Below are 11,529 nucleotides of genomic sequence, written 5' to 3'. Positions count from 1 at the left end.
AGCAAATATCTGTAATAATGCAAGTTGATAGCCTATCAACATTGTCAAGAATATTAATTATTGTACAGTTATGTATGCAGCTTTATGACCATACATTGAATACTTATAGGCCTAATTAAAAAAAATATATTGGATGAATATTTATCTGTAAAAAGGCTAAAAGGACATGATGTTGAAAGTCAGCTGAACCTTAAAAATTCACTTATTTTATCTAAACAACTAGCAATGTAGAAGAGTAAGATTGTGTTTGAATTCAAAGAGAAAATATAAAGAAAAGTACTGTGTAAAATAAAAATACAGAGTGTCTATTTACTATTTAAATAAATTTGTATTTTGTGAAATTAGGGTCATCGTGGGTGAGCGCTAATGCATGAAGGGCTTTTATTTTGAAATGAGCTGGTGTACCAAACTTAAGGTCCCGTGCGTTGTTTTTGCGGCGGTTCTGTTTAGTTCCGCAGCTCGCTGAACGGAGGTCTGTGAATGAAGATTAATTTCCATCATTAAGATCATTTCCACGCGGAGCGCCAGGGTGCCGCGGCGTGCGGGTTCGTGCAGGACTCGAGCCTTGACCTGCAAGTGTGCATCATCAGAGCCTTCCTCCTGCTCTGTGCGTTTGATGTTTATTTGTAATATTCATTAGGAAAACCTGGTTCAAACCCTACTGCGGTGGTGCACTGCTGGAAATACCATTATTTTCCACGGTGATCACTGCAATAATGCACTTAAGGTACCAACAGCGACTAAATGTGGCATTGTGAGGTACTTTTTGTGTAATGATGTATATCAATGATGAAAAAAAAAAAAAAAAAAAGTACTATGGTCACTAATAATAATAATTATTTAATATTAATTAGATAGATAGAGAGAAAACTTTAAATTCAAATCACATTATTTTTAAGGTAAAAATAATTGTCCAGATTATTTTAGTCATTTAAGACAATATTTAATAAATATGACTGTCATTATATTAAAAAAAAAGTTTTCCATGATCATGATGAATTCTATCATTTCTAATTTCAAGATTATTTTTTTTTAATACTTTAAAACCAGATTATTTATTCATGGCTAATTCCAATTTACTATTATTATTATTTAAACATTTTGATTGAAAATGTACCATGAAACTTTGAGTATTAACTCTACTTGTTATATTTAATTGTGATTTTTAGCATCACAGGATGCTGCCCATGATGTAGACACACTGAAGAAATGAAAAGGTAATCTAATATTTTATTATTTAATATATGACATATATATTACATTATTTAATGTATCTGACTTTCTCATAAAAATAAGCAAGCTAATTTATATAATACTAAAAATTAATAATTATATATTTTTTTGCTGTTGTGTTTTAGGTGACTCATGTGCTGAATGTGGCGTACAGTTCCCCGATCTCTTCACGTATAAAACTATTACAGTTAGATGTTCCAGAGACAGACATCACCTCATACTACCCTGAATGTTTCGAGTTCATAGATGAAGCCAGTCAGCAGGTGTGTACAGGTGCTGGTCATAAAATTAGAATATGATGAAAAAGTTGATTTATTTCAGTAATACCATTCAAAAAGTGAAACTTGTATATTAGATTCATTCATTACACACAGACTGATATATTTCAAATGTTTATTTCCTTTAATTTTGATGATTATAACTGACAACTAATGAAAGTCCCAAATTCAGTATCTCAGAAAATTAGAATATCAATTAAGACCAATGCAAAAAAAATGATTTTTAGAAATGTTGGCCAACTGAAAAGTATGAGCATGTACAGCACTCAATATTTAGTTGGGGCTCCTTTGGCCTGGATTACTGCAGCAATGCGGCGTGGCATGGAGTCGATCAGTCTGTGGCACTGCTCAGGTGTTATGAGAGCCCATGTTGCTCTGATAGTGGCCTTCAGCTCTTCTGAATTGTTGGGTCTGGCGTACTGCATCTTCCTCTTCACAATACCCCATAGGTTTTCTATGGGGTTAAGGTCAGGCGAGTTTGCTGGCCAATCAAGAACAGGGATACCATGGTCCTTAAACCAGGTACTGGTAGCTTTGGCAGTGTGTGCAGGTGCCAAGTCCTGTTGGAAAATGAAATCTGCATCTCCATAAAGTTGGTCAGCAGCAGGAAGCATGAAGTGCTCTAAAACTTCCTTGGACCTCAGAAAACACAATGGACCAACACCAGCAGATGGCATGGCACCCCAAACCATCAATGACTGTGGAAACTTTACACTGGACCTCAAGCAACGTGGATTATGTGCCTCTCCTCTCTTCCTCCAGACTCTGGGACCTTGATTTCCAAAGGAAATGCAAAATTTAATTTTGCAGGTGTTTTGAGTTAATTAGCTGATTAGAGTGTGGCACCAGGTGTCTTCAATATTGAACATTTTCACAATATTCTAATTTTCTGAGATACTGAATTTGGGACTTTCATTAGTTGTCAGTTATAATCATCAAAATTAAAGGAAATAAACATTTGAAATATATCAGTCTGTGTGTAATGAATGAATCTAATATACAAGTTTTACTTTTTGAATGGTATTACTAAAATAACTTTTTCATCATATTCTAATTTTATGACCAGCACCTGTATGCTGTATGTGGAAGACGGACACATATCCAGAGGTGTGTGTGTTCTGCGTGCACCTCAGGGTGGAGTGGTGCTGGTGCACTGTAACGCCTGTGTTTCTCGCTCTGCTTCTGTTGTCATCGGGTTCCTCATGTCCCAGGAGATGTCATTTGAAGCCTTCAGCACTGTGAAAACCGCCAGGCCTCACATTCAGCCAAACCCAGGCTTTATGAGTCAGCTGAAGAAATATAACCCATGATTACACTCAAAGACTGATTTGTCCTGTTTTTAGCATTTAGATGTTTCTCAAACTGCTTGATTGCTGCACATGTCAGATTACACACAGCACTTGATGAGTTAATGAGCTGATGAGATGAAGCAGGTGTGTTAGATGATTTGTTAGACATCAGAAATGTGGTGTTGGGGTCTCCAGGACCAGGATTGAGAAACTGTTTTAGTGCCAACGTCTTTCATTTCATATTTATATTTATTTTAATTAATTATGTTTATATTTGTTGCAAAATTAAACATTTTAAACCCTCGCTGCTGATTTATTGATAGCTTTTATATTTTCATGAGGTTTTTAGTGGGTGACTTTTATTTTAAAATCCGTCCTGACGGGAAACTGTCCACGCGCACGTCACAACACAGTAACTGAGGAGACTTTAACAAAACAAATAAACAGTGATATATTCACCTGTTTTATGATTTTTTTTATTTATTATATTTTACAGGTGTGTTTAGAAGCATGTCGTCGGCCCAGAAACAAGTGCTCTTAATAATGGACAGTTTAGTCACATCTATTGTGACAGAAATTTGTCAACTCGATATTTTTCAGTCAAAACGTCAAAATGGAAATCAAGAAACTGATATTAAAATGGTAAGTTCGTTCACATGTATAATGATTGACATTTTAACGTTTGTAAAGGTGTTAATCATTTCACTTTCACTAAAAAAAATACCGTGGTAACCATAGTTACTGTCAAAATATACAGTAGTTGATGGTTACTACTGTAAAATGATACACTAATATGGAATCTCCTTAGATGTATATATTCTATTTTATGTGTTACTTTTATTTGTTAGATGATAGCTGGTTAATATCAATAATCAAACTACCTGATGTTTGAACGCTAAACATTTACAGTGGACCTTGAAAAAAAACATGCTTAAATAACTAAATATATGGATATTCAAACCTTGTCATTGTCTTAATAAATGTAGAAGCGTCAATCCTCAACATTACATGTGCAGAAACTTAATAAAACTGTTAGGTAAGCAAACTTTTAATTTGACCTAAACAGTTAAACTGATTATTTCTGGTTTGATTCACAAGAATCTGACAGCTGCTATAAGGAAAATAACAAACTCAACAGCTGAACACATCTGCAGAATCCTTCATACAGCATCAAATGGACCAAGAAAAGATCTTCCACAAGCAGATCAAGTCAACCATATGGTAGAGCAGCAGTTTGCTGGGAGTGGAAGACCACTTAACACTCATATCAAAGATGAGGAACATGTCAAAGGTGGTTCTTCTCATAATTAAACCATGTATTACTGTTATTTTAATAGATTAAATAAGAAAAATGCACTGTTGTAGGAGGAGACCAGCAAGATTTCACCTCTGACGTTGTGTCTGGAATCCAGGAAAGATTGAATTGCACCACATCTGGTGGACATCTTCTTCAGGCTGTTGAAGTAACACCCTTTTTGTGTTTTTGAATATACAAATGCTTTGATTTGTTGTACATCAAACTAACATAGCCCTGTCTTCATCTAGGATGCGCCAGAGTTTAGATTTGAAGAAGTATTTGTCCACGGAGAAGTAGAGTGTCAAACTCCTGCTGCAGATGGTGCAGACTTCCTGACATTAATGCAATTCAATTGTATAATATGTTAAAGTATGGCTTAAATATACAATATCATATCTATAAACATGCCTTGTTGATGTTACAGAATCAATAGAGCCCAATGCAGATGAATCTGAATCTGCAGAGCATCAAAGAGAAGAGCAGTGGAGCACTGAACCAAACTCTAAGTACATTTCAGTACAATTAAACACACTGGGTGCACCCGATATTATCGAGACAGGATTGGACGTCCCAACAGACACAGCTGAAACTGCTGCTGTAGATGGTACAGACTCCCTGACATTATTGCATTTGGATTAACATGGTATAATATGTTAAATTATGGCCTAAATATACAATATAATATCTATAAACATGCCTTGTTGATGTTACAGAATCAATAGAGCCCAATGCAGATGAATCTGAAACTGCAGCGCATCAAAGAGAAGAGCAGTGGAGCACTGAACCAAACTCTAAGTACATTTCAGTACAATTAAACACACTGAATCCACCTGATATTATCGAGACAGGATTGGATGTCCCAATAGACACTGCTGAAGAAGTGCAACCGAATGCAAGCGATGAGGAGAACATATGCAAAGTCTGCGGAAAGACCTTCACCCACCTCAACAACCTCAGAAGACACGAGCAGAGGTTCCACAGCGGAGAAACGCCTCACGCTTGCCAAGAGTGCGGAGAGCGCTTCGGCTCCAGACGCCTCCTCCAAATCCACCGCAAAGACCACAAGGTGGAAAAACCTCACAAATGCACTCTCTGCGACAAGGTGTTTCGCTTGCCCAACCACTTGAAGAATCACATGATGAGTCACAGTGAGCAGAGACCATTCTCCTGCACCACATGCGGCAAGAGCTTTGCATTGATAAGCGTCCTCAGAGCTCACGAGCGAACGCATGCTGGCGAGAAGAACTTTGTATGCTTGCAATGCGGTTTGCGGTTTCTCACCAAGCCTTACTTGGACTACCACCAGCGAGTTCACACTGGAGAAAAGCCATACCTGTGCAAGCACTGCGGGAAGAGCTTCGCTCAAAAGGGCAACCTAAAGGCACACGAAAGGCTTCACACAGGCGAACAGCCCTTTAGATGTGAGGACTGTGGAAAAACCTTCGTACATGCCAACACCTTCAAATCCCACAAGCAGCTTCACACGGGAGTCAAAGCTTTCTGCTGTGAGCTTTGTGGGAAGGGCTTTCGGCGAGGAACGCATCTCAAGACTCATCTACTGATACATTCTGGAGACAAGCCATTTAGTTGCGATGTTTGCGGGAAGACTTTTGCCCTCAAAGGATCTTTGAAGACACATCAGCTTACTCATACGGGGCAGAAGAGCTACGCTTGTAACGTCTGCAGTAAGCAGTTTGCTCAGGCCAGCTCGTTAGCGAAACACAAGCGGGTTCATACGGGAGAGAAACCACACCGCTGCAGAAACTGTGACAAGTGTTTCTCTCAAAGTAGCCATCTTAACTATCACTTGAAGGTTTGCCAGTCTGGGACAAAAAGTTCACCAAACTCTAATGTGGAGGAGAACTAACTGAGCAGTCATTCCATTTGTGCCTTTCTTGAAGAAACCCAACTGTGGTTTTCTTAGAAGATCTGCAAGATTTTCGTGCTTAATTTCTGGATATTATTAAGGTGAATCTCAAGAAGAAATGCCGGATCAAATTTCACAGTGAAATAAAGCAATTATATTTTGCATAAGGAAAACAAAATATATGAGACTCTTTGAAGAGTTCCTTTTTTACAATAATAAAAAAAAATCATGTTTTTTCATTGTGCATTCCAATTAATCTCAATAAAACAGCAGTTTGGTTAATTTGATTAAAGTAATATATATATAGCTAATTAACAAAATAAAAAATGGTTTTCTCTTTTTGCAAATAAACTCTTCATTTGCAGATTTGTACATTAACACTCAAATAAAATGTTTCAAAACCAAACTGTAATAAAGGAGTAGAAATGCAATGTAAAAAAATCTAGTTTTCATGCAAAATAATGTCATGCAAAAAAAAAAAAAATGTAAAATGCATTTTATTTTTCCTTTTAATTTTTGTTTGAAATATACAGAGACGCAGCTTTGGAAAATTTGATGGGAGGAATAAAAACCCATTTCTACGCTTTGCATTCTCTCATAAAAATATTCCATTCCTCTAAGAAACTTTGCATTCACTCACAAAAAAGCATTGACAATTTTTCCTCCTAAGTGATATTTCCATCACAGGTTTTGGGAATGAGCGAAAGCATTAAAATATATATTTTTTTCTCCCATCTCAATATTTCCCCATCACCATGTCCCTTTTATACACAATACTCACTTTTCCACCATAAACAAGAGGGAGACATGCGTAATAAATAGCCAAATTTACTAATAAATGTTAAAAAACACATAAGCATTTACTGTACATCTACTGACACATACAACAAAGCAATCAAAGTTTTACAGAGAATTCAAATGTTAAATTAAGACATAGTAACAAATGATAAACGTTAAGATGTTAAATAAGAAACATTAGCTTTAGCATTCAGAGGAATGTAAAAATGATTTGTATTTTTCTTTTATAAAGAGAAAAAAAATAAGCACTCTCCTGTTGACCGGGTTTATGTACATAAGGGCAAAATATCACAGACCAAAACTGAATGAAGGCTTTAAGAAGATTCAGCAAATATAAATAAGTGGGACCCAAGTGGAATTTACCTGTATAGCAAGGTTTTTGTAACCATAATGTTTGTTTACAGATGAATCAGCGATCTTTGGTCTGTGACTGATCTAAGAACAGTCTTAAGCGAAATTGTTGTTGTGCTCTATCCGGGTGACTATGGTGGACACCAGCCTCTCCAGCTGCTCCGCCCTCTGTTTGCCCGTCTGCAGAACTTCCTCATGATTGGCCTTTTCCTCACTGTCGTAGTCCATCACCGCCTTATTAGTTATCAAAGACAGAGCGAAGACACGCATCCCACAGTGCCGTGCCACGATCACCTCGTGAACCGTACTCATGCCTAAAACACATGACACCTGGTCATTAAACTAGTTAACATAGAAAAAAAAAATTGCATATAAATAAATTTTAAATTTCAATGTTATATAAATTACATTATACAGTACAATAACACACTGGTCACTAAATCACTGCTTATTTGCATAAAAAGTTACATTTGGTTCAACTTAAGGTATGTTTACACCACCATTTTACTAAAAATAGAAAAGGTTTTCCCTTGCTTTTTGAGAAGTTTCGCATACAGATGACAATGTTGTCAAAACGATCGCCATCCATTCAGATCGGCGAAAACAACTTAAGAGTGCGGTATTATGCATGCCAGGCCAATAGTTGGCGATATGCATGCACATGACGTCACCATTTACACAAATTTGTGTTTTTATAGTTAGATTCCGCTATTGTAATTTTGTACTTTGAAACCAGTTTTCAAAAGTGTGCATTCTCAGTCCCCCAAAATGACGTTTTTGTACATATGAACGGCCAAAACGCATAAAAATGTCCTGTTTTAAGTTGAAAACTGTCTTGTAAACACCCCAATAGTTGCCTTGAAAAAGATTGAAAATGAATGCCTTCCAGCTACTTTGTTACAGCATCACTGTTCATTTGCATCAAGTTAAATTTTAAACGGTCACATTAACATTTATGCTTCTGGCAGATGCTTTTATACAAAGAGGCTTGCATTATATTTTAGATATACATTTCATTAGTTCATGCATACCCTGGGAATCGAACCCATGACCTACAAGAATACTAACTGTTGTCAGTTTGAATCAGAGAACTGCTTAATACTCTATTATATTATTTTATATCATAAATCTTTGATAGCATGTTCTGATCGGTTAAAAGAAGCTTTAGAGCAGACGAGACACTTACCGACAGCATCAGCTCCCAGTTTGTGCAGCATGCGACACTCGGCGATGGTCTCGAACGACGGTCCTCCTAGAACACAGTAGACACCCTCTCGCAGGAAGTCGCTGTAACCGAGCTCTGAACCCACGTCGAGCGCCAGCTGCTGGAGTTCTCGATCGTATGCGTCAGACATGCAGGGGAAACGAACGCCAAACCTAAGAAGGTAAAGTAAGGCTTATATAATGAACAGTATTTACAGGAGCATGTGTGGAATCTCTACTTGTCAAAACAGCTCTGTGACATAACCGTGGTGATTCAAGGAACTGAATAAACATACCTTTCATCATTGGGTCCAGCCAGAGGGTTGTTTCCAGCAAATCCTGGCATGTTGAGATGATCTTTGATGATCATGATGTCGCCTACTTTAAAGTCCTGGTTCAGACCGCCAGCAGCATTGGTGAGAATCACGGTCTCCACACCCAGCAGTTTGAATATCCGCATAGGCATCGTAATCTAAAACACAACAACAATCTTAGTTTGAGATGCTTTGAACCTCGCATCAGTTGCAGCTTGCACCAGTTGTGTTCCATTTGTAACCCTGGACCACAAAACCAGTCATAAGTAGCACAGTTTCAAATAGTTCTTAGCCAAATATGGTCCTATCCTAACAAACCATACATCAGTGGAAAACAAGTGTTCTGGTCTTTGCATTCCACAGGGTCAAAGAATGAATGAATGCTTCAATCAGGCACACAACACAACCAGTTAAAACTAATTAGGTTTTCAAATATAGTTTGTGCAGCTTGTAATTTCAGGGATATTTAAATACACAGACGTGAACCCTTCTTAAACCCAGAGGCTTGGATCAGCACTCAGGACAACAATACAGCCACAACTAACTCTCAATTTAACTGTCAGACTGACAAAGAGCTGTATTGTTTACATGTTTTGGACTCTGACGAGCCGGAATTTGAATATTATAGGGTGGTCATACCTTTTGGATAGTATATCCCTCATAGAGATGAAACCGTCCCTGCATGCAGACACAAGGTCTGCCCTTCAAAGTGCCGAAAACCAGTCGTCCAGCGTGACCGTGCACTGCAGAAGAGAAAGAAACGCACATATTCAGTAATGGTTTTTACAAGATAAGGTATACAATATTGTAAATTATACAGTAAACCGCACCTGTACTTTGGGGGAAGTCGGGGATGTCCCTGTAGTTGAAGGCCACCTGGTCTTTTAAGGCGTCAGCCAGCCCACCCAAACCCGAACCGCACACGATGCCCACCAGAGGACGGACTGCAGTCTGGGACATAAGCCAGTCAGCTGTGGCCTGGCAGTCCTCATAGCTGTACCTGCAAAGAGAGAATGGAAAAAATGAGTTCATGAAGCCCCACACATGACTGTAACTGAATGTGTTTCCACCGCACTGAATTCACAGCACGCACGTGCACGTTTCCCATCCACAAGTCACATCCTCGGACACACTTGAATATCACACACAGTCGCATTACACTTTTATACAATATACTTACACAACTGACATATCTACAATAGCATTTGCATATGTATTATATAACTGAAGAACTAAGATGTTGAATACTGTAACATATATTTGAATGGATATGAAGTTTGCAGCTACCAACTAAAAATATCCAGGCAAATCTGAAACATGAGCCACTTTCTGACACATCACTACTGTAATCTGAGCGGCTGACTACTAAAATAAACTTCCTGTAACAGAGCATCTTTATGATTAGTACTATGGCCTTTGCACAAAAACTAACACAGTTTCATGTGAAAATAAGCTTAGATTTACAATTTAATAGCAGCATACACACATTTCAATACAATAAATTGTTAAAACAATTACTGTTCTAAAAACAACAAGCAGATGTCCAAAAAGCACTTCTCCAGAGGTAGTACAAGTAATGGCATTAGTGGTATTTATAAGTAGTACAGGTTAATGTTTGACCAATATTATTGTCTAATTAAACATATCTAGAGAGTATGGTGTAAATATTATATTGTGTCTATATGTTTTACAGTATATGTTATTTACAATATTCTTTTGCCCATCAATGTCAGTACAATCAATTCAAAGTCAAATTTTCCCTCCAAACTTCAAAGCGTTCTTTTTTATCCCCGCGTTTAAATTCGAAACAATCGCTTAAATAACGGTTCGCTGGCAGCTGTTCAAGACGCGCGCGCCACCGCAACACCACGTGCTCGCCACTGCTCAAATTCGTTAAAAATTAAATTTCACATTGTTAATGAAAAAAGCAATGGTTGAATTATTATAGGTCGACGTTAACCAGCCAACTGAACTCCCTACATGCCATTGATCGAGTATTACATTCAGCATTGATACTCAACCATATAGTACACTTTCAAAAGATTAAATAAAGACAGTAGATCTAGAAAATTACATTCGAAAAAATAAGAGTCGTTTACCCAGTGCTGCTCTCAGGAAACATGATTAAAATCGCTGGTCGGAAATATCTATGTTACTATGTAGCGATGTATGGTAAGGTTAGACACGAACGTACGCGACGAATTACCAATGCAACAAATGAAAGAGATACAAACAAAACAAAACCACTAGAACGAGCGCTGTTTAAAATTCCTGAAGAGTCGCTCACGAAGCCGGTTTCTTATAGATCCGCCGCTCCGCCCCGCCCCGCGTTTGACGCACTGAACACACCTCCTGACGCACGGTGGGCCATCATGGGCTCCCGGTCTGTTATCAGTAAAATCTCACTAAAACTTGAGCAATAGCTGTCAGACTGAACACCTGATCACCAGGAAATGGGTTTTCCGGGATTAGATTTATGGATGGTTGAACAACACAAATGCATGTGACTAAGAGTCATCCAAATATAAACACTGTCCTGTGAGTCCATGTGTATTTGGCTTGATCAAACTAATTCACAATTATTCAGATAAAGAAATCACGCACTTTTACACAGATAGCCTCAACTGCCTTTTCTTTTGGCTTTGAGTCAATAAACTGGACATACTGAACAGGCGTATGTTGCATAATAGCCTATTATAATTTTTCTCCTTTGTTGAGTTTTGAACCTACAAGAGCATATTTTGGCCCGCTTTGCTCCGTATAGTATAGAATAGATAGTATAGAACAAGTATAGAATAGAATAAGGAACACTAGTGAATAAAAAAATGAACAAACCCATATGTTTGTATATATGCTTCTCACACATGAACATGTCAGTCAAAACCATCTAAGGGTTATC

General features: G+C 37.7%; 2 protein-coding genes and 1 pseudogene across 4 annotated transcripts; 2 read left to right on the top strand and 1 right to left on the bottom strand.

Moving 5' to 3' along the window:
- The first annotated feature begins 391 nt into the window (after positions 1–391).
- On the top strand, positions 392–2,821 carry LOC306876703 (dual specificity protein phosphatase 19-like; annotated as a pseudogene). The gene is made up of 5 exons: positions 392–401; positions 506–607; positions 1,170–1,217; positions 1,359–1,496; positions 2,645–2,821. The product of its transcript is annotated as a dual specificity protein phosphatase 19-like (transcript).
- A 358-nt stretch (positions 2,822–3,179) lies between these two features.
- On the top strand, positions 3,180–6,428 carry LOC306888763 (uncharacterized protein). Its single transcript, XM_079447204.1, has 7 exons — positions 3,180–3,212; positions 3,297–3,442; positions 3,899–4,091; positions 4,166–4,263; positions 4,346–4,418; positions 4,522–4,701; positions 4,811–6,428. Exons 2-7 carry the CDS (start codon positions 3,311–3,313, stop codon positions 5,962–5,964), a joined length of 1,830 nt encoding a protein of 609 aa, XP_079303330.1. The 5' UTR covers positions 3,180–3,212; positions 3,297–3,310; the 3' UTR covers positions 5,965–6,428.
- Positions 6,429–6,445: 17 nt separating this feature from the next.
- On the bottom strand, positions 6,446–10,952 carry LOC306842550 (purine nucleoside phosphorylase-like). Of its 2 annotated transcripts, XM_079373488.1 has the most exons (6): positions 10,730–10,952; positions 9,461–9,630; positions 9,270–9,373; positions 8,613–8,788; positions 8,300–8,490; positions 6,446–7,427 (listed from the first exon to the last, which is right to left on the bottom strand). In XM_079373488.1, exons 1-6 carry the CDS (start codon positions 10,750–10,752, stop codon positions 7,210–7,212), a joined length of 882 nt encoding a protein of 293 aa, XP_079229614.1. In that variant the 5' UTR covers positions 10,753–10,952; the 3' UTR covers positions 6,446–7,209. The 2 variants fall into 2 exon arrangements, with proteins under 2 accessions (XP_079229614.1, XP_079229613.1); XM_079373487.1 differs by lacking the exon at positions 10,730–10,952 and having other exon boundaries at positions 9,461–9,755.
- Positions 10,953–11,529: the final 577 nt, after the last annotated feature.

The sequence above is a fragment of the Barbus barbus genome (genome assembly GCF_936440315.1).
Source record: "Barbus barbus genome assembly, chromosome: 2".
Classification (NCBI taxonomy): Eukaryota; Metazoa; Chordata; class Actinopteri; order Cypriniformes; family Cyprinidae; genus Barbus; species Barbus barbus.
Note: the sequence above shows the minus strand (reverse complement) of the source record. Positions and strands in the feature narration are given on the sequence as shown.